The 22,444-nt window shown below is 37.6% G+C and overlaps 4 protein-coding genes across 6 annotated transcripts; all 4 read right to left on the bottom strand.

Moving 5' to 3' along the window:
- LOC120015544 (serine/threonine-protein kinase GRIK1-like) lies at window positions 1–7,043 on the bottom strand. Of its 3 annotated transcripts, XM_038868018.1 has the most exons (13): window positions 6,604–7,043; window positions 6,249–6,463; window positions 5,630–6,027; window positions 4,844–4,918; window positions 4,640–4,684; window positions 4,173–4,247; window positions 3,722–3,809; window positions 3,417–3,541; window positions 3,074–3,169; window positions 1,143–1,209; window positions 922–1,037; window positions 713–791; window positions 1–604 (listed from the first exon to the last, which is right to left on the bottom strand). In XM_038868018.1, exons 3-13 carry the CDS (start codon window positions 5,960–5,962, stop codon window positions 432–434), a joined length of 1,272 nt encoding a protein of 423 aa, XP_038723946.1. In that variant the 5' UTR covers window positions 5,963–6,027; window positions 6,249–6,463; window positions 6,604–7,043; the 3' UTR covers window positions 1–431. The 3 variants fall into 3 exon arrangements, with proteins under 3 accessions (XP_038723946.1, XP_038723965.1, XP_038723956.1); XM_038868037.1 differs by lacking the exon at window positions 4,173–4,247; XM_038868028.1 differs by lacking the exons at window positions 6,249–6,463; window positions 6,604–7,043 and having other exon boundaries at window positions 5,630–6,224.
- A 437-nt stretch (window positions 7,044–7,480) lies between these two features.
- On the bottom strand, window positions 7,481–11,418 carry LOC119981494 (syntaxin-71-like). Its single transcript, XM_038824644.1, has 9 exons — window positions 10,655–11,418; window positions 10,282–10,444; window positions 10,091–10,176; window positions 9,737–9,805; window positions 9,611–9,655; window positions 9,430–9,525; window positions 9,222–9,298; window positions 7,938–7,993; window positions 7,481–7,738 (listed from the first exon to the last, which is right to left on the bottom strand). Exons 1-8 carry the CDS (start codon window positions 10,754–10,756, stop codon window positions 7,984–7,986), a joined length of 648 nt encoding a protein of 215 aa, XP_038680572.1. The 5' UTR covers window positions 10,757–11,418; the 3' UTR covers window positions 7,481–7,738; window positions 7,938–7,983.
- Window positions 11,419–14,031: 2,613 nt separating this feature from the next.
- On the bottom strand, window positions 14,032–14,701 carry LOC120008796 (protein transport protein Sec61 subunit beta-like). Its single transcript, XM_038859165.1, has one exon. The coding sequence runs from the start codon at window positions 14,548–14,550 to the stop codon at window positions 14,230–14,232; it is 321 nt and encodes a 106-aa protein (XP_038715093.1). The 5' UTR covers window positions 14,551–14,701; the 3' UTR covers window positions 14,032–14,229.
- Window positions 14,702–16,138: 1,437 nt separating this feature from the next.
- LOC120005853 (MLO-like protein 6) lies at window positions 16,139–21,830 on the bottom strand. Its single transcript, XM_038855711.1, has 13 exons — window positions 21,400–21,830; window positions 21,246–21,303; window positions 20,893–21,152; window positions 20,280–20,396; window positions 19,967–20,116; window positions 18,532–18,606; window positions 18,195–18,339; window positions 17,825–17,865; window positions 17,548–17,721; window positions 17,222–17,257; window positions 17,058–17,125; window positions 16,889–16,949; window positions 16,139–16,734 (listed from the first exon to the last, which is right to left on the bottom strand). The coding sequence occupies exons 1-13, from the start codon at window positions 21,520–21,522 to the stop codon at window positions 16,270–16,272; spliced, it is 1,773 nt and encodes a 590-aa protein (XP_038711639.1). The 5' UTR covers window positions 21,523–21,830; the 3' UTR covers window positions 16,139–16,269.
- Between the last annotated feature and the right edge of the window lie 614 nt (window positions 21,831–22,444).

Genomic DNA, 22,444 nt, shown 5'->3' with positions numbered 1-22,444 from the left:
TGAAAGCAAGAATGCGATCATAATTAGGGAAAAAAAAAACAAATGCTGGATCTACAAGCAAATTATACGGGGAGGCTGAAAAAGTAGGTGAAATTTCTAGTTCCAAGTCCCCCTAAAAGCCATCAACCGAACTCCTGGGGTACCAGAGGTTCCGTTGCATCAATACATATGGGAGAGGCTACAATGAACATTGTTCTGTCTTCTACCCCCATCGTTTATGGAAAATTTAAGAGCCAAACAACCGCACTCCCACACACTCAACACTTTGAATCCCAGGAAAAACAGGTATTACATCTCAAGTAATTCCCAAAATTCTTCTCACCACAGCCTAAACTCTTGATATGCCCCTCTAGCCAAGTGTGAAATAAAACAAAACATAAATAGGAGCCTATAGTTCTACTGTACATAAACAACAAACCCAAAGTAGGTAGTTAATCAATGTTGTTAGAATGCGTCATGTCAGAACTGTCTTCGCTCTCATCAAATTCTACTTTTTCCAGGCTCTCACGCCTGCACCAACACAGATACTGAGGGATGGGCCCATCTGCTCCAATGATCCACGTATGTTGTGCAACTTCATCCAGAGTCAGCCTTTGATTTGGGTCTGAGTAAAAGGGTTTGCCCATCCAAAAGAAGTTCATCAGTAAGACAATAGCGAAGTACGTCAAAATTAATAATGACAGAAACCAGAAAATAAAAAGATAGTGGTTACCTTTGCTAAGTAGTCCTTCTAGTAAGTTCTTCAACTGTGGATTTATCTCATCCGGGAGTATTAGAGAGTTATTAACAATCTGGACATGGACGAAAAATTATAATTAATTTAAAGAACATGGCACAATATGTGGAGAAACCATCAATTATGAGAGAGGGATAGACAGAATAAAAAAGAGGAACAAAAAGGAGCTTAAAAATTTTCCAAACCTTGTCATAGGTATCCTGTAGTGTTTCTCCCAGAAAAGGGTATTGTCCCACTATCATACAGTACAATGAAACTCCCACTGCCCAAGTATCAGCAGCCTTGCCATGGTAGGTTAAACCTGAAAGACCAAAAGTAATATATCCATGCAAAAAGTTATAAATTGATCCCATGACTGCTTTATTCATAAAATGACTTAACACTTTCATAGTAAAAGAATCCTAACCTAGACAGCACTCAGGTGCAGTGAAGACTGGAGTCCCAGGAGATCGGCGAAGTTCATCGTTATCATCCTGCATAGCCAAAATGAAGAAATAGCTTTCTAAGATTTGATGATCACTCTATGTAGCAACTACCGACATACTTACAACCACAAGTTTGAAGTTTCACAAAAGAAGGTACACACACACATATAAGATACATACATAACAAGGATTACCACAACCATTATTTCCAAGCGATGGGCGCACTCAAGGCGCAAAGCGTCTTTTATCGCCCAGGCGCACTTAAAGCGCACCCCGAGCGAAGCAACGCGCAAAATTAAAAATAAAATTAAAAGAATTCTAATAAATAGAAAGGGCTTGGAATAATAACCTGAATGAGAAATTCAAGAAGAAGGAAAAAAGATAATAATATTTTTATTAATTGTAATTCATCGGGTGACAAAGCCAAACAAATATATACAGGTATATGAAGCTACTGTTTCTCAACGGTTAGTTGAGATAATTGAAAATAATGATAAAAGTTTGAATTAAGTTGACTGGCTAAAAGAACAATTGGACTTAGCCTAAGTAAAGAAGATAGACACAATAGTAAACTAAGCTCAAAATGATTAAGTCCAATGAAGACCCATGTTCAATGAGACCCACGTTCAAAAGAAGACCCATGTTAGGGCACTGACGGGCAGAGAAGGGAAGAAACCAACATGACACTTCTAGATCACAGTAGAGGCACAAAGTTGAGAGAGAGAAGACACACATCAGAGATCTGATCAAGACTCCATGGAAGATCTCAGAAGCTCCTCTCATATGCCCCTCATCAGATATCTAATGAAGACTCCATGGAAGATCGCAGCAGCTCCTCTCATCTTAACATATATGCCCCTAAAGTCATCAGGCGCAGCGCCTGTGCACCTAGCGCCTGATGACAGGTGCACGCCTAGGCGTCGCCTTTGCAAGGTCATCTCCTTGCTCTTGATCTAGGCGAAGAGGGTGCACCTCGCTGCGCCTAGCGCTTTTGACAACTATGACAACAATTAAATCAGAATTAGGCTAATGGTACCTAAAACTGCTATCCCATGCTCTTAAAAGGAGCTAAGGCCGTCTAATGATCAGCCAACTCTATATAGACCCCATAGAATGAAAGCCTCAGTATATATTGCTCCATTAGTTCCTGGTAATGCAACTATATGCAAGTTTAAACATTCAAATGTTGAACATAATCAAGGTAACCATAATACGACTAAAATGCACTTCTGGTAATTATTTTTCCAGAATATAGTGTTTCCCCCCTACGAATCCATATCCACAACTTGCAAGAGATTCCATAGAGTTGGAGCAGAACACCTATTCAAAATCAATAGTTAATCAATACTCCCTACGTAAGTCTGCAACAAGTATAACCATATTGTTCCTAAAAGAAAAAAAAGCGGGTAGAAAATAGAGATGGAGAAATTTGGAATTTTGATGAGCATGAAACATAACAATAATATGTAATTCCAACAATGAAAATCATTCCCTTACGTCGCAGGCAAGAATACTTACCAAGGCAAACAAAATGAATACACAATTTTCTATCAGGGAAAATATCCAGCAGATTTTAACACAAGCATGAACTCACAATTCAAGCAAATTGATTACCATATCTGATCTAAGAGGTAAAAAACTGCTATGATCACTATAGTAAAACTCCGTATTTTGTATATCCAAGTAAATAATTCTAGTACAACCCAATGACTGACAGTTCGTAATTTTGTGGTTTATTCCACACAAAATGGTAACCCTCCCCACCCTTTACCTTCCTCACCCCAACAATAAGAATTGTGTTTCCCTTCATGCTAATTGTAAATTTAAAAAGAATATCATAATACACTATATCAGCTCTCTTTTCCCTACAGCAATAGATAAAACCAAATGAAAGACGAAGACAGTTCATTACCTCAAACACCTGGCTGACGCTGAAATCTCCAATCTTCACTGTGCCAGTACGAGTAACCAATAGATTATCAGGTTTAATATCTCCATGCACTATATTCTGCTTTCAGACAAGAAAAAAGTAAAAAGTTGCTGATTATCAATGAAAACCCACAACTATGGGCATTATAGGAAAGGTAAAACTTCATGTAAAACAATTGCATAAAGAGGTAGAGATGCGCAAGAAGTAGCTCTGATCAAAGATATTATCAGAGAAAGTCATCTAAGACGGCTTGGGCATATACAACATATAGACGTCAATGATCTTCTGTGAAATAATAATAATAATAATTTTTTCAAGATCGTACATGTGCGTGGAGGTATATCAGCCCAGCAACAATATCCCGTAAGTATTTTCTCGCAGTGTCTTCCCCAATACCACCAGGTGGACCACAACCCTCGCATGCCCATTTGCCATCCACGTACTCAAGAACTGAACAAAAGAAAAGATATTCACAACAAATTAGCCAATAATAAAGCTGATCTGATGGTCTTCATAAAGCTAGAAATGACACAATTAAAATCACATAGTTAATCACAAAGTACATGGGCATACACGGAAGGATTAAAGAACAACAAAAGGAAAGAAAGAATTAAAGTTGTTATTTTATACCCATGTAGAAATGATCTGCGCTTGGGTCATCAATCACCTCAATGAGATTGACAATATTAGGATGGTTCAACATTTTCATTATTAAAACCTGCAAGCAACAAGAATTGCAGACATGCCTAAATTAAAACAAATACTATACCCTACAATGCAAATAAATGAATCTGGTGAGCACAAAGCTATGCTAAGATGGCATGCAAAACATATCTGGGGAGACAGAGAAAGTATAATGAAAAGTAGTTATGGAGATCTACCTTACACAATAATTAGAGGAAGATCAATAACCTATGCATGCTACCAACATCAATAACTATTAACTTGCATATAGCCATATAGGTAAGCAAAATATACAAATGCCGCATATGATGGTTGCGCCAATTTTACCAAAAAGATATGTACCAGCATGACTCTTGAATACCACACAGATGACAAAAAAAAAAGGGCAAGCAAATACCTCGCGTAAAACATCAGTCATAGCAGTTTCTGAAGGTGCAACACGCAACTTTGATAAGTGAGACTTATGAAAGGCCTAAAACCAAAATAGAACTATAAGGACTCTTTTCAAACGATATATATATGAATATACTATGGCATATATCTGTATCTGTCGTACATTCATGAATCACCGCAGAGATAATAATACTACATTTGTAAATATACGCTAATAATGCTATTCTTTAACAACAGTTGCTGCCAATTTGGCTTGAACTGAGATCCAAATTACGTCAGAATTAGAGAGGTCGTGAGGCCAACCTACACAATCTCTCTTATTAAAATAACCATCCCATTTTACTCAAGGCAGAGTGTACACTCCTTTTCTTTTCTTTTTTCTGATGACCCCGACAACTAGAAGAAACACGAGCATTTTATGAGAAATGGTGATAACGTTTTGTTATATATTTAATGCCACGAGAGTCCAACCTTGATTGCATAATGCTTTCCGTCTACACGGCTTTGATATAAAACCTGTTGCACAAGCAAGAACAATTAAACAATATCTTTAATCATGTCATACAATATGATCTCAACGACAATAACCTTACCACTTAAGCAAGAACAATTAAACAATTTCTTTAATCATGTCATACAATATGATCTCAACGACAATAACCTTACAGTCCTTACCACTTTGCCATAGCTACCAGCACCAATTTTATATTCACGAACATACTCGTTGACCACCTTATTACCATTTTCATCCTGAAATTCAGTAAGAAATCAAAGTATTAATGTAATAAGACAATAAGGCATGACTAAAATCCTAGCTTGCAGGTTTGAGTGGTAGGCAGAGAAAACCTAAACATACACAAATGCATGCCAACATGCCAAAAATATCCATAGCAATTGTATAAAAGACTTCATTCAGTAATTTCAACCCTATTAAATTAAACAAGAAAAAACTCAAAAGACACAATCCTTTTCCTCTCTCAAAACATAGCATAAATTATTTGATAAAGAAAAGAGGAAGTGCAAAAGAAGAAAGAAAGAAAAGTGATAACAAAATAAATTTCTCCAGGCAAAACAGGAAGGTCAGGGGTTTAAGTGTCTGAGCTTAATATTTTAGCACTTAAGTTTTTTTAACACCACATGGGCACCTAATCAGAACAACTAACAATCAGTGAATTCAGGAAACCCTCATGAAATAAAGCTGCATGCATGGATCCTACAGCATAACATAAGGAAGCTATAACCAGTGACATCAACATTGTTCAAGATTCACTATCATAAGGGCCAATCAGCCAATGTACAAGCCTACATAAATTTTGAGTCAAGTGTCAGAAATAAATAGGTTACAGTTGCACAACGTAAGAACTATGAGACATTGTAAAATAGTCTGCTCACAATAACATCAGGCTCATCTGTTAACTTCATCATAGCAAAAATAAACTAAAAATATATGTATTATCTTACCTCTGTGCGTACAACTTTGTGGGTTTCCTTGACAGGAAATTGCCTGCAAATGAATCCATTCTGTTCTCTAAATTTTAATATCTCCTCAGAACGTCCCAAGCGGCTTGGCACCTCACTATCATCCGCATCAACATCCCCATGAGCAGTATCAGTTATGTCGTCATTATATGAACCATCATCCTCATCGTCTATTTCCTCGTCTAACAACAATTCCTGGGAAAGCTGGCAATTAGCCACAGAGATAGGCCTGGGTCGCCTCTTGGGTTTTCGAGTAAAACCGAAACAATTGCAGCAGCCCATCAATCTCTTGAAAGTATAGCTCTTACTAAGCATGAATTAACTTTTTTTTGCAATTAATATAATTCTCAGAACCACCCAAAAAATATTGATCGCAAAACCTGCCATGATCACTGGTTTAGTCAACAATGCCCATAAGACTCATTTAAGCAATGAGAAACACAACAATCAAAGAAAAACCCAACCCGAAAATTAGGGAAAAAATGCAACAGAACAAGAGCATTCCCTCGGACCAATGAGGAAGATGTATACACAGAGCTAACAACTGAAATAATGAAACATAACAGAATTCTAAAACAGTGGTTAAATACAAGTATCAAACCTGATGTAAAGAAAAAAAAAAAAAAACAGGCAGAGTTAGGGCTTCAAGCCCTAATCAGCTTCTCTATTCCAATGGATGCCATTCAGCAAGATGAAATAAACAGAAAATTGTATCAAATCCACTTCGATTGGAACCCCACATCTCTATCAATCCAGTATATATCAATCAATGCAGGGCTGGATCGCCACCACCGTCCACACCAACAACACGTTGACCTAATAACATAATCGTCAAATAAAATATAACGACAAATTGACAATTAGAATAACAAATAAGAAAATTGATGATTCAGTAAAGTAGCGTTGTATACAATGCTTTGCGTGATAATGAAAACAGAATCACATAGAGAAATTACCAAAATAGGAACGTGCCGCAGCTGTCGATGATGACGATAGCAAGCCGGAAAACCCAATTCCAAGTCCAGATGATAAATTGAAGATCCAATTTTAAAACCACATAGTAATTTAATTTGAAAAACCAATCGCGAACAGTCACAATCCTAAGAAACCCTAGCTTCGATTCGGTGATGTTGCAAATAAGACCCGAGATTATAAGAAGAGTAAACTGAAGCCGCCCGATAAGGAGAGGATTCGAAATCAAAACCCTAACTGAGATTTGAAATGTGACAGGGGGAAGAGTTGGTTGGCTTGGAAGTTAAGAAAATGTTTGGTTTGGAGGATTGAGAATTTTGTTTGGGACAAAAATAGGAAATCCCTAAATCGCGTGGAAAGTAGGAAACGATGTGTTGTTTGCTCTTGCGGAAGGAGCGAGCTACAGGCCCACAGCGAAGAAGAACCACAGTGCACCAACTAAATTCGGTCTAGTGGGCTTCGTATTATATTCTCGGCTCAATAGGCTTTTCAGTCCAATAGATGTGCAATGCCAATTGATATGGGCTCCACAGACTATAGCACAAAGCCCATGGACTTCTTTTCTTTAATCTTCAAGTTTCGGTTACGGTGAGTATGAATTTATGGGCTAGATCTGGGCCTCGCTGATTCGAAGGGAGTTGGACAATCGGCTCCTGGTTATAGTATATATACATCTGATCGAATGCTTCTTCCATATCAGAATTTGATTAATCTTAAAAGATTCCGGTCCTAGCACGAATGGGAGGTGGGTGGCTAGGTTGATTCGCTTACTAATAACAGTTAACCAATCCAAGGAGATGGAAAATGAAAGTGCTTACTTGGTGTTCGACAAAATGCATTTGTGAAGTAGTCTACTACGGCATAACTCTCCAGATCACATTATTCCTTATCAGGAGCTACATCAACTGACATTTATTACAGGTAAATATTAATTTAATGGATGAACACTTTACACAAGCATAATCTCATGGACGTAAGATTACAAGGCTGAATAGGTGATTCAATTCTGGTGGATCGGCATTCATGATGGATGGCGATGACTGAACCAATAGCAGTTTGTATAATTGGAGAACACTTTTGATGCTGATTGCTATTTGATTTTCCATTGGCAAGCAAGAACTGTAGCATATTAAAGCGACACGGTTAGCCTTTAGTAATTTGACTAGGAAACTCTTGTAAGAAGATAGCACAGACTGAGCTAGAATTCTTCAACATCTAATCCATGTCAACTTAAAATTATTTTCCTGAGAGATCAAAAATAATAAGTAGATAAAAAAAAAAGAGAGGAAGAAGTTAACTGAGGATACTCGAAACATACACAAACATTGGTCAACTGCAGAGAAAGCTTCTGAAATCACCTCATCTCACAGTGCACTGCCCAAAAGATACAGAAATAAGATTACATTAGACAATGTTCTAATCTGAAAGGAGATTTTGCTTAGAAGATCAGCAGCCTTGGTTTAATATTATTTAGTTTGCTGTCAAGAAAGCTGCAAAAAGAGTATCACATAAAGATCTACTAATACTATCTACTCTCCCAATAGTACACAGGATTGATGTAAACATATAGAGACGAAGAAAAAACTATCCAAGAGATTTTAGTACTGCAGGAAACAGCCTAAGCCTGGCAAAACCAAGCTCGGATCAGAATCAACCTCTTTACATCCCTATGCAGCACTCTTATAATAACACAAACTTATGATGCTCTATTTCATTGATGTTCATAGCGGAAGTCATCATGAGAGATTGAGAGTCACACTTTTATGGTTTGAACAACTACACACAAGTTGTTCTAAAATGCATATTGCAACCAAATCAGCATGACACTCCTTAACTCTGATTAGTAATTGGAGTCTCTGGTTCTGAATCAATAACTTGAATAAGCAAAACTGATATTAAAATTGACATTGAATCATCCATGACAATATAAAAAAAATCAGATATTTCAGCATTTGATTGAAATCAAGAAACTAGAAGCATCTGACTATTTACAAGACACAATAGTGTCAACATTTTGGAATTTGGGGGAGTCCACATTACATGGGCCTAAAATTAGGCTCATTGCACAAGTGGTTGGGAGGCCCATTATGGCTCACAAAATCATGGCTTGTGTGCTTGGGTCCAACCACTTGTTTATAAGCCACTCAAGCTCACTTTTTCTTTTCCATGTGGGGGACTCTTGTGTGGGTTTCAACACTCCCCCTCACACAAGAGCCCATCAACATCGGGCCCGTTTGACCTTTCACCATACGGGCCTTTCATTGGATCCTTCACCATACACCCATAACCTCCGCTCCAGTAACATGTCAACATTTTGGACCTTGGGGTAGCCTACATTAGGTGGACCTAAAATTGGGCTCATTGCACAAGTGGTTGGGAGGCCCATTGTGGCTCTCAAAACCATGGCTTGTGAGCTTGGGTCCAATCACTTGTTTATAAACAACTCAAGCTCTCCATTTCTTTTCCATGTGGGACTCTTGTGTGGGTTCCAACAATTAGAATTACCCAGAACTGATAGAAAGGCTAGTTAATAAATGAATCTCAACATTGAGCATTTATTTAACAGTAATATGACTATATGAAAGAGAGATGAGTAGCTCACTTGTATAGGAAGGAAGCAACTCCCAGTAGAACACACAACAGAACAATGTCAATGCAGAAGTTTCGACTTGAACGCAACTGAATAAAAATATGAACTTGTAAACAACAACAAAGGTCAGTTGTAGAATCATGCACATAAATGGAGGGAATAAAACCTCTGAGAACTATAAGATAGATTAGAAATTTTAATAATCAAACAGATAAATTACCTGGACAAGAGTTTCCTTTAGCCTAACATTAGTGTTCTTGAGATCAGATGTTGCCCTGTCCACCAATAAAAGCACCACTATACCCCTGGTGATGCACTACCCAAAACAGAATTGTTTGCCTTCAAGGTCTCATGGAAAATTGAAGGGCATGTCTTGAAATTTGAAAAACAAAGCTTCTCACCTTCGTATCGATTTCATCCATTAGGGAAACTTGCCTATCCATTTCCTGACATAATAAAACAAAAAATCAGCCAGTCCTTTTTTTCTGACAGAATACCAAAACCAAATTTGATGGGCAAAAACCAACCTCGTTCATGTCTTGGGCTAAATTTTTCAACGTATCCTCTCCTTCTGATATGAAATCAAGACCTTGGTCCTGTGCAAAGGCTAATTGAATTAAATGAGAAAGCTCAGTAGGTGACCAACTGAAGCACTCTATAAAAATATCAGCTTGAAATCTTTTTAAAGAGACAATACAATTAATGATAAAATTCATCAGAAGGCATTAATCTGAAATAGTATCAAGACCTCGATCCGTGGTATATGCCAAATTCAAATAAACTAGAAAGCAAAACAGGTTAACTGGAGAGCCCAAAAAAATATCTTTAAATTCTTTTGATTAGGCTATAAAGATGATCAAATAATAAGAAGTATTACATGCCTGTTTCAACTTCTGCATTTCATATTCATGTCTGAATTGACTTGATGCTTCAGATTGCAGGAAAAAATTACTGTCAAAGTCTCCATCTGATGGTTGGTTGTCAAGCAAGAAAAGTTTTAAGAGTAGAATGAAACTAAAACATACCAAGCTGAAAAGCGTATTAACACAATAAAAAGTAGGTGACTGATTACCAGGGGAATCAAATTTGATATTTTTATGTGACCCAGAAGTTGCCCATCCTCCACTTTGTCTGGCTATGGCTATGGTTGCATCTGGTATGGCTTGAATTCTCTCTGGCAATGCAAGAACCAGATCACACCGAATAGCTTGGTCTTCGCTAGAAACCCCCTTAACCTGCAATCGTCAATCTTCAACTCAATGCTGTTTCGCCCTAAATTTTTTTAATTTTAACAGTACAAAATACACAGAAGTTTTCCATTAAAACCTTCTCTTTTTTTTCTCCTTCTGCTCATAAACTGTATGGGAGAATGAATCGAGGACACTAAATTGTAAAGTAATGCATAATACTTCGGAGCATTTGAAATCAGAAAACATGAAACCCACCCTTTTTTGAGCCAGTTTTTGGAGCTTGGGCACTTCTTCCATCAGTCGAGCCTTGGTTCGACGAACCTCTGCATTCATTGCCACCGCAATAGCCCTATTCATCTCCCCTGATGCTGTTCCAGATTTCTGCAAAATTTAAAATTTAATCACGCATTACAAAATATTCTCCGCCTGTTTGGTCGCAAAAACACTAAATCAATTTTATCATTTTTTCTCTCTTTTTCCTCCGAAAACAAGATTTAAGAATTCCATAAACTTGTTAGACGGTTATTATAAATTTTTTCCTTCAAAATCCAATGAAATATAAGTCTTCTAAACCGAACAAGAAAATTGAATACAATTGCGTCCTAACCAACCAAGCAATGGACATAAAAAATAAAAATTCAAGAAGGATATGGAAGGAAGAGTGTCGAGCTTGAAGAGCGGCGTCAATCTCGGCCTCGACGAAGGCGTAGAGGCGGCCAAAGGCATCGTCTCCATGGGCATTGAGCTCCCGCTGCTTCTCGACGTCGTTTCTTTGGTACTTCTTGCAAATTGAATCGACTCTGAAGAGAACATCTATGACGGTCATCGTCCCTTTTCTTTTCGGTGAAAGATCGAGAAACGAAAGTCAGAAGGCAAAATGAGAGAAGAGGGAGAAGGAGGATTCTTCGGCCTCCCTATTGTCGTCATGGTTTCTCTTTCCATCTCTACCGTTGAACTACGGTGGTGGAAAACGAGCCGTGGCGCGCAGAGAGCGGACGCCAACTTCGCTGTTTCCTTGTTGCAACCGCTTCTTTTCGCGGTTCACTTTTTTATTTCATGTTTTTTTCTTCGAAATTGTAGGCATATTGGACTATAATTCAGAGGCCCATTGGGCCCGCCTTGACTAGGCCCAAGTTCCTTTAAAAATGAAGTCTAATTTCGAAAGTTCGTTCTTTGTTTATTAGTTTATACATGCAGAAGCTCAATACAGCCATACAGGAGTGAAAAAAATAATTTATTCCGTAATTTTATTATTTTGTTAGACTAAAAACATTAGATTAATTCCTTGTAGTCCCCAAACCAATTCAATACTACCATTTCATTCGTCTTGTTGCATGGAAAATGAGATCAGATACCTATTCTCAGTGGTTTTTTTAACTATTGATCTATATACACTTCATTATCTTGCAAAAGAGAGAAAAATTTTGCCCAAATTTTCCGATGGATTCTCAAGTCCAAGTGTGTTCAGCGTTAAAGTAATAGATTTTCCATTGGTGCTCAGATACTTAACAAGCTGGATACGTTGGTGTTGGTGTTGGTGTTGGTGCCCTCAGGTAGCCAACTCAAGGCAGCTTTTTTTTCTTTTTTTTCATATATATGTAGCTAATTGGACTAGTACAAAATGAAAGCAGAGAAAAGGAGGGTCCGAAAACAGGACAAGTCATCCTCACCTCTCATATGATAGGTTATGGATAGATCAAAACCATGGTACCACAATGATTGCAAGGTAAAAAATAAGCAGCACATAGAACATTTGCATTCCCTGCAACATATGTGAACTGAAGCAATGGTAAAATTCGTACCCCATGTTAAACATAATAAACATGTACTCCATGTGAAACATGATAAACATCTATGTCCATATGCCTGAATGCACCAGTATATCCCCAATCTGCATATAAGAAATGGAAAATTGACATCCTAAATATGGCTTCTGTCAGTTACCGCAGCAATAACTTTTTTCTTCAAACTAGTTCATAGAGTAGGAAGATTGATCCGTTGATTCAAGATGAATGTTCATCTTTTCTGTCCAACTATTTGGGCATCTAGTGTTATGCAATTCTTGATTGTTTACCAATCTTGGTCCCTCACGGAATCAAATCAATAGAACCAATAGCAGAAGCAACGAAACAAGAAGAAACCATACAATCAAATTGCACGACAACAAACTAAAAAATCTCCTTTCCACGTTTTGAGCAGTCCAATTAATCAGCCACTATATAAGAAGAAATTTAATCATGTACCACTAGATTACTTTGAAGGTAAAATAAGTAAACCGGTTTCATTGTGACTATGAAAGTACAGAGGATTATGCAAGTCGGTTTCATTGTGACTATGAAAGTACAGAGGATTATGCAAGTCAACTTTGTGATCAGTGGACAAAACCATCCAAAAATTCTCATAGCTAGTGAATGGAGTAGTTATTCTCCAAATGGTAATCTAAACAGCGCACAGCACCGCAAACCAATCATCAATCTATCAAGGGAACACAGTGCACAGCTCCTCAAGGGAGCCTCTTAGCTTCAGTTTCTTAACTAGCAATAGATTGTCGTTTATCTCGAAATTACAAATTAATCCGCAGAGGAAAAATAAACTTAATTAGTTGGTAATTCTCCCTAGTCCCTATTATCCTGAAAATATGAACTGTCCCGGATTATGAAACCACCAGCTCTCAATAAATAACTAGACTGTGGCTCCCCGTGGTAAAATATTGGCTTAAAAACAAGTAGCTTATCGTTTTGAGTGGGATGCTTCCCTTCCCCGACAGCCAGCCAAAAATATTTAAGCATTTCAAAACTGAGACATTCTCGATTCATCTTCCTATTTAATTAGGAAGATGAATCAGCAAAGTTGAAAAGAGTAGTAGGAGAGTCAGGCTTGACCATTTATGCTACAGGCTACCTCCAATAAGCATGCATAGCTAGTTTTTATCAAGAGGACTAACTTAGCACAGCCACTGGATGGTTGCTTATCTAACTTGCAAGTGATCTTAAGCAAAGCGATATGAGAGTCCAGCCTCGAGGCTGGCTTGTTTCACAGCTCCAGTCTTAAGGCACATTAACAGTACTTCTAACCTTAAATAAATTAGGTGCAGTGTAGAGAGCTAACAACATTAAATCCAAACATAGATGGGTTTCTTAAAAAGAAAAAAGTTAACAGAACAAAGAAATATGCACGGTAGCACAGGCCTATATCCTGAATTTAATTATATAAGCCAACCTTTTGATCAGACCCCAAGGCATGTAGTCCTAAAGTTAGTAATAGGGCTTTATCAGTTTGTTTCATCTTCCCTTCCTTTCTGGATGATCTTTTTGAAAACTCATTAATGTCAAAGCAACAAAACCAGATACAAATTCTATAGCCGTATATTGAACCATCAACTCTAGCGTCCACTGATTAATGGAAGTTTCTCTAAAATGGCAAAATAATTGAAGCTTAACCCTCGGATTCTCGAATGCAAATCAATGCATATCACAGAAGTCAACTACGTTCTGATACCTATGCAATCCAAAAATTTAAGCTCAAAACGCAACAAAATTAAACAAGAGACGCGAATCATGCACACAATCCATTCCGCAGCCAACCATCGACCATAGAAACATGAAAGCAGACACAGATCAAGACCAAAAGAATGAATGAAAACTCATTTTTCTTCCTTCAAAGCAAAATCTCAAGCAAATTCAACGCAAAAGTCAACATTAAGAAAACTCCATCCACTACAACCCTGAGCAACCAGAACAGAAAAAACTTCAGCATAGAGTTGCCTATTGAAAAAGGGAGAACCGAAATACAAACAGTATAGGATTCGATCAGAATCGGGATGTTAAGGCTCAGGCACCGGATTGGTAGCGGTAGAACTTTCCAAAGACGTGGAGAGCAGTGACGAAGCCGATGAAGCAAACGCTCATGACAAGTACGACAGTAGGGGAGATCTTGAGACCAGGGGCATCATCGGTGTAGAAGCGGAGCATGTTGCTCGGTCCTGAACCACCGACTGCACCAGAGCCGGATGAGGAGTTGCCTCCAGTGATGCGGCGGCGACGCATGCCGGCCGTGGCCGCAGATGAGCCACGGGGAGCCATGAGGCCAGGCCGCGAACTCGTGGAGGAGGTGGTGGACTGAGACTGGGACTGGGAAGAACCTCTCGCCATTGATGAAAAAACGGAGAAACCAAAGAAATGAAGAGAGAGACAATGTCAGAGAGAGAGGTGGGGAGCAAGACTGTAAATTTAGTGGAAATTCAAGGGGTGCGAGTAGTGGAGTCTGTTACAGAGTGAGAAAAATCAGGCAGATTCCCGGTTTAGGTGGTTCATTCGGTTAGGCCTACAGAGCGTGACTTTAACGGTTACATTTATATAAACATTATTGTGTATATTTTTTTTTTTAAAAGATTATTGTGTATATTTAATTAAGGATAATTGTTTGCTCTAGTGATTAATGCAGTCAATCAGTAAATTTTTGTTGCCAATGATCCATGAAAAATCTTAATTACACATGTCACCTTATAATAACACATCTATTATGACTACATTTAACACTCGAAATGCTAATTATGCAAATGTGAGTTTGGATGGCTGATTGCTAATTAATAAACCACTGATAACATCTTTGGTGAATTATGGGATCAAATCGTATGGATTTAGGAGCTCTTAAGTGCGATTCTCAATTCTCTTTACGAGTAATACTCTTGTGACCACGCATTTAGTTTTGACCCAACTTATTCATTCGTTAGGTGAAAAACTTATGTGTACACAGACTTAACAACCTGAGTAGATGAGTATGATGTCATTGTCAGCTATCAAAAAAAAAGAATTAGCTCCCGAACATCTAGCGCATTTGATTTAGTGTCGCTTGTAGATTTTTTTGAGGGGGTGTTGCTTCAAGCATAGCCATAGATAGGAAAAGGTAAATTTGAACATGTTGCATATCAGCCTCAAAAACATGTAGTTATTAATCACATACAAAGCTGAAGAAATTCCATTGCTTTTTCGTTTCCATCATATCTCTCGATCATAATTATACAAATGATCATAATTAAACAAATTCAAATTGTTACTACATACGAAGAAACCCAAAGGAAAGCTATATTATATTAGTTTTTTGTTTTCCTAATGCTTCAAATCAGCCAAAGAAGGAGGCAGCTCGTGATAGCCTAAAATCCGTCTAGCCCGAACAGATCAAGGTGATTGATCACTAGTAGCTCGCATTGAGACGAGGAGAATAAGGACCATTTATGGCTCGGAGACGACGCTTGGTTCCCTTACGAAGGTCATTTGGGTCCGCATCATAAACATAGTGAGCTACTGCTACAGATACAAGCACAACGCCCAAACATAACACTGCATAGCACCGGCAACCCAGCTTCCGCAACAAACCCTGCACAATCTCCATCTCTCTCTGTTTGTATTGTAATATTAGAAATCAAGGGGGGCATATATTATAAAGTGGAGAGAAACAGGGGGCAAAGCTAGAATTAAAGACTGATATGGTGGGTGATGGCAGGGATAGGGGCCGCTGGAAAAGCTTGAAAAACTGGGGATGCTTGCCGTTTTGCTCAAATTCTGATAACGTTTGCTCTCAACACGACATCACCAAAGCTGTAAGCTGTTTCTTCAGGCGCCTTGTTAGTTTATGTACACTTTGTATGAACCTTGGGCTTGTAGAATCCGATATAAGGTATATTTGAGAGTGTGTTGTATATATGTGCAGCAATGCTGAAGTTCAAAATCAACAACAAATCAAAGAACAAATATGCAAAATAAGCATTCCCCATCTCGCCATCTACCAGAAATTACACTGCCACGCATCGTCCTTGAAGATCATGTCTTTGTTACCATCAACAAGTAACAAATCAATCATTTCCCTAAATCTCAATTACTGTATATGGTACCGTGTCTCTTATCAAAAGAAAACTCTTGAGACGATGCGATATCAATCTCATGCCGAGGATCTTGATCTTTCAAACCCTTCTCGTTGTCATCCCTATTTTCATTCTCAGCATAAGCTCGTTCCATGTGGCCGAACTGATGGTGGTGTGAAGACGATGAACCATCGCCAGTAACGTGAGGGTGTGAGGTGGACGGAGAATCCGTTTCCCAAGTTTCCATATCAACACTGGATCTTCTAGGTGATGTTTGAATGCTGTCGACTTCGCTTCTGTAATGGCGCAAAAGGTGGATAGGGGACATGTGGTGGGATGGTGTGGTTGGTCTGCTTGACATTGAGGTCACAGACCCGTTGCTCTGCTTTATATGTTTTTTGGCTGTGCGGTGCCAGTTTCGTAGAGCCAAGCCTACTCTTTCGTTGAAAATGGTTGGTTTCATGTTCGAGCCCATCTGCTCACATCACACACAAAGACGTATTAGAAAAGTTGCCACTTTTTTGTCATTGTAATCCCACGTCGCTTGGAGAGCACCAAACCTCTTTCAAACAACAAAGCTTTTTTGGGCTTAAGTGTCGTTAGTGACAACCAGAAAAACAATCAATTACCTGTGTTACGAGGGCGTAGAGAGGAAGAGTGACGTAGCTGCAGAGGAATTGTATAAGGATCCTGAGACATCACCACCGATAATAAATTATAAGTTAGTGAATAAATTACGAATTTTTACTAATTAAGGAAGAGAGTATTCGGGTTCCTAAATTAATTAGTCTAACGTACCCCATTGAAACTCTAATGATTATATCCACTAAATGCTCGTGGAAGCAAGATTTTATTCCGAATTCATACTGAAACAAGGGAAATAAAGTCAGATATTTCATTAAAAATAATTCATAATCCAATTAGTATTATCAATATAATGTTGCACGATAGTCGTGGCTTACCCAACTCCATGCAAAGAAAGCAAGTTGAAAAGCATTCTGCAAGCCACATAGAGAAGTATAAGTGTCATATTTGCATGACTAAGTGAGCAGAAAAAGAAAAAAACACACACATATTTATAGGAATTCTCTTATTCGGATTTAAAATATGGATCTAAAATGCAGATCTATGTTATAACCATTAACCTTAAAAAGTGGAATCCACTTGTCATTTCACTTATTCACACTCTCAAAAAGTGGACCGCATTAATTAAAGTTTGAATTTTAAATCTGCATAGTAGAATTAATATATAAAGCGACATGCACACACACAAAAATCATTAACCTACCTGGAAGAGAACAAAGTTGATTAGGTAGAGAAGGAAGCGAGGGCGATTGAGCCAGAAGAGGTCATCACCAGGCTCTACCACCGGCACACCCTTCACAACCTCCCCTCTTTCCATAATTCTGAGACCCATTTTGGTTATGATCACCTGTAGCTTGGTTCCAACCAAAAGGATGATCTACACGTAAACACATCAATATAAGTCGTTAATTTACTAATCACACACATTCAGAACAATAAATTAGTTAACGAAATGATATATTAACATTGATAATACTTACGATTAATGGGATGAATGGTAACCAAAGATAAGAATACCAACCTGTCAAAAAAATATCAAATTATTTGAAGGGCATGTAGCAAGCTAGTACTATATATTATGCATCTAGTATTTTGAATTGAATAACATATCATAAATTTAAGAACGAGCATTTGAGAATCGAAAATGATAAACATTGCAGCAGCTGGTATCATGGTTATCCCAGCTACCGAGTTTGATGTGAAGGATTTAAGTGAATTCGTACACTCCACATGTCCACATGTTGCACATGAAATCTTATACGAACATACAATTCAGTCGGTGGGATAACTGAGATAACAATGCTAGAATCCCTATCATTACTATTTGGGAATTTATGTACTATTACTCACCGTGGGTATTAAAGAGAAGGAACAGCACGGCCATGAACCAGATTGGTGGACTAATCCCCACGACCACTTTGAAGTCCTCTTCAAGCGACCTATTAATGTACTTTTGGAAATTGAATTGTGCACTGCTTTGAGGTGCCAAATGTGCCTGAAGAACAATATTCAAAATATGATAACTACACATATATAATATATTGGGATTGAAAGTCTAGAAGCATTAAAGTTTACATGCATAAAATACTTCTTTTTTTCCTATAGAGATTTTCTAAATTTCAAAAATTACGTTATATAAATATTTTGTGTGCAAGTATTAGAGCTATTCTCAGCCCTTACTCCTTACCGTTATAAATCCATGTCTCAATGTCAAATAATCAACTTTAGGTACCGACCTCACAAACTGCCTGAAGAAACACACCTGCAAAACAGTTAAACAGTTTACGGTTGGAAATTCAAGTCAAACACATAAGCATATTGTCCCTTTGAGTCATAGATTCGCACGGATTTGCTTTTCAAGCACCATCGTTATTGGTTCTTAGGCCTAAAAAAACGCGTACTTGTGTGACAAGTGTAAGAACTTTAATTACATACCTCTTGATTTTATCTCAATTCAATATGGGATATTAATGATATTAGTATTGACCTTTACCAACTAGAGACTAGAGTTGCATATAATAAAGAACAGAACAGTAAGAAAAGGGGGGAAAGAAACAGCAATTTTTAAGGACAAAGTTGTAATTTCATCACGAGAAAGTCAAATTCGTTGCAAAAGACCAGGAAAAGTCAAACCGTCAGATCTCAGGACGAAATTGCTTTCGCATCTGACCGTCGCTATATAAACAAATAAACTAAAGAGCCGTTTCGGGACTGTCATCTTGTTTTTTTTAATTGAGTTCAAACCATGCATTTCATTCCAAATTCCACATAACAAATGTTAAATTTATCGTCACGAAAGCAATTTAAGAATTTACAAAAAAGTTGGTAATCACTGGACTACACTAGCAAATTATAAATACTATACTACACCAGACTATACCATACTACACTGAAATATACCGAACCATTATCTTGTTTTTTCAACTGGTTCTGCGAAACAATATTCTAATTAATACACGCAGAGAACAGATACATCATTATTCAATCTTCACCAATATTATTAATTATAAAATTATCAAAGTTTATTGCTTTTGTTTTCCTGCATATATATAAGTCAAACATTCACATGGACACGTAAGATAGCCGTCAAAAATGGTATGAAACCAAATGGAATAGTGCATGGAAAGTTCTGCCATGCAAATAGAAAGAGCTAGCTAGCACACATCATATTTGACCGGCATCGAATGATGAATCAACAAATACCTACCGCATACTAAAAAACAGCTCTCATGTTTTTGAAATTTCTACTAAGATTTGACGCAACACTATGACATTTGTATATACACATTTATGTTTGTGTGAAATATCACCGTGTATGTTTGTCAGCAGGCTCACATACGGATGTCCGTAAGTTTTAAATTTAATGGCACTCACTTTTTTCCCACAACAGTGAGGCCCGAACTAGTGATCCCACAGCAAAATTACTTTCTAATGTTTGAGTTAAGCAAAAAAAAAAGGCCCCCTAAATTTAAAATTTAGGGACATAAGGATATGAGAGCTTACCCGTGTATATATATATATATGCGCGTGTGTGTGTCAAATATGATGTGCATGACTTGATTAATATGCACCTGAACAAATAGGGTTGTAGTGTTGGAAAGAGACAATTAAAGTGTGCTTACTATCCAAATGAGGAAAGGAGAGTTGGTCCAAAAGCTCAAATGTCTTCTTCCGAATGATGTCTCTCTCGCGAACCTAAACCTCTCAGGATCATGAGTGAATTGGTACTCTATAGTTCTTGTCTCTTTCTCCCATCTTTTCCATCTCTTCATCTGAAACAAACATAAATTTTTTTTAAAAAAAACCATTAAATTAAATAATTGTATATGATATCTCTAGATATCAATCTTGAGATTATAGTGAGTGATATTATATATATATATATATATATATATATATATAATTACACGTTGGAGTAGGATGATTATTATATACCTTAGCTCGACCCAAAGCCATGGTGAGGACACAATAAAGAATATGGAAAACAGCCAACACGAATATGAAAATGTGTAGTTGATGAATACCATCCGATGAAATGAACGATACTTTCCCCTGAAAAATTAATTAACCCCAATCAATTAAGATCTCGATTAGAAAAGGGAAGAAAAAAAATCCTAAGTAATTGGAAGGCTCACAGCAGGTTCTGGGAAATGTATTTATTTTTTGGCCATTCAATTAGCAAGGAATTTTCAATGTCAAATGTCAAACAAAGCATTTGGCACAGATTTTGTTGTGACAACTACCGGTCAAGTCACAACAAATAAATATTGTATAGTCACCTTTACACACTACAGCGGGGATTGGGGCATTGAATTTTCACTTCACTTTTCCATAGAAACGTAAAGAAGCCGACGGGATATTACATTACTAACAATCTTACGAGTCTCAGTATTTTTTGTCTAAACTATCTCAAATGTTAAAATTGATGTATAGATTATATGTGATCCTATGGGGTACACAATTTCATATGAAATCATGTGCATCCATTTCAATATTTGGGATAATTGAGGGGGAAAAAAATTGGGAAGAAAAGTGAAAATGGTCTTACAGAACCACAAGTGTTGGATGAATCCGACGTCGCCAAAGCACGCCGTACACTTCCGCCGGAATCGGACAATAACGAAAGAAGTCTCCGGCGGTTTTCATAATCTATTTCGTCAGAGCTCTCGGTCTGGGTTGTTGTATCTTCCTCTTCTTTCTTGCCGCATGGATGCCACGTGTTGGCAACTTTCTCTGGTATGCATATGTTGGATATTGAACTTTGCAATATCGTTAGAAGCAGCGATATGAACCCCAATAGCATAAGCTCTACATATATACACCAAAGCAAAAGAGAAGTTAATACATATGAGACGATGTAATATATGTGTGTGTGTGATCATGATCGGATTCAAAGCTTACCCGATTTTATTTTTTCAAGTGATTCGTAAAGAGCTCTCTTATGTTTCTTCTTTAGCCACTGCAGAATTTTGAATATATATATATTATCAGATATGTATTGAATAGAAGAAGTAGCTAGTAAAACTCCAATTTGTGGTACGTGTTCTCGTAATACCTTCCCAATAGCATGGATTATGTGCTCTATGATTATTGAAACGACGACTAAAACGAAACAAACAGTGGCAACAGCCCATGTGGGTGTCTGCTCCAAAGTTCTTCCTCCACTAGCTCCTGCCATAACTTCAACTTTTCCGGCCGCTTGGCCTTCAAATTTGTAGTTTCTTTTTCCTTTTAACTTGCACGATAGAGAGAGAAAGCTACAAACTGAAGAAGAAGTGAACCAGAATTATTAGAAACAAAGAGAATTTACAGAGGACAAGCAGCTCCAGTACTTACAACCACACCAATGGCTTGAACAAAAAAAGCAAACCTAGCACTGGAAAAAAGAAAGACAAGACAGAAGGGAAAGATTTAAGAAGAAGTGAACTTGTACAGAAAGAAAGAGGTAGTTTCTTCCATAAATATGTAGAGAGAGGGATCGATGAATGGTAGTGAATCCAAATCTCCGTTTTATATGTACCATACGTACGACACCGTTGCTCAGACAAAAAGGAAGCCAATTGGAAGACTTTTGACTTTTCGATCCAGCGCGTAAGACCAAAAAGTGATTCAAATGAAACTTCACGTGCTTGACTTTTTTTTACTCATTCAAATGAAACAGGATGATGTTTATTTCACTGTAAATGTTAATTCAGATGTATCCAAAACAATTGCGGTCCTATGCCGCACGAGTGGTTAATAACGGAAAGACCGTGAGGATAATATGATGTATTTATAGAAATTGAAATTTCAAAGCGAAGAATATAATTGGTTGTGTATCTTTAGTCATAATATTATTAATGATTCATTTTCAAAGTCACCGTCAGCAATGACTTTAGCGGAGGATTCATTCGGGGAAGGCAATTAAAAGAAGGAGCAATTGATTTTTCTTGTACAAAACAGAACAAACGCGTCCTTAATAGTTAGTGCTCCGTCTGTTTTGTCCCCATCATGGGCTAGCTTCACCAACCCCAGCCCTATTCAGACAGAAGAACCTTGTTTTCTTGGCGAACGCATGTGAAGTTTTTTGTCAATATAACACTGTAAAAATTAATATTTTT

Source organism: Tripterygium wilfordii, chromosome 2 (genome assembly GCF_013401445.1).
Source record: "Tripterygium wilfordii isolate XIE 37 chromosome 2, ASM1340144v1, whole genome shotgun sequence".
NCBI classification, from domain to species: Eukaryota; Viridiplantae; Streptophyta; class Magnoliopsida; order Celastrales; family Celastraceae; genus Tripterygium; species Tripterygium wilfordii.
Note: the sequence above shows the minus strand (reverse complement) of the source record. Positions and strands in the feature narration are given on the sequence as shown.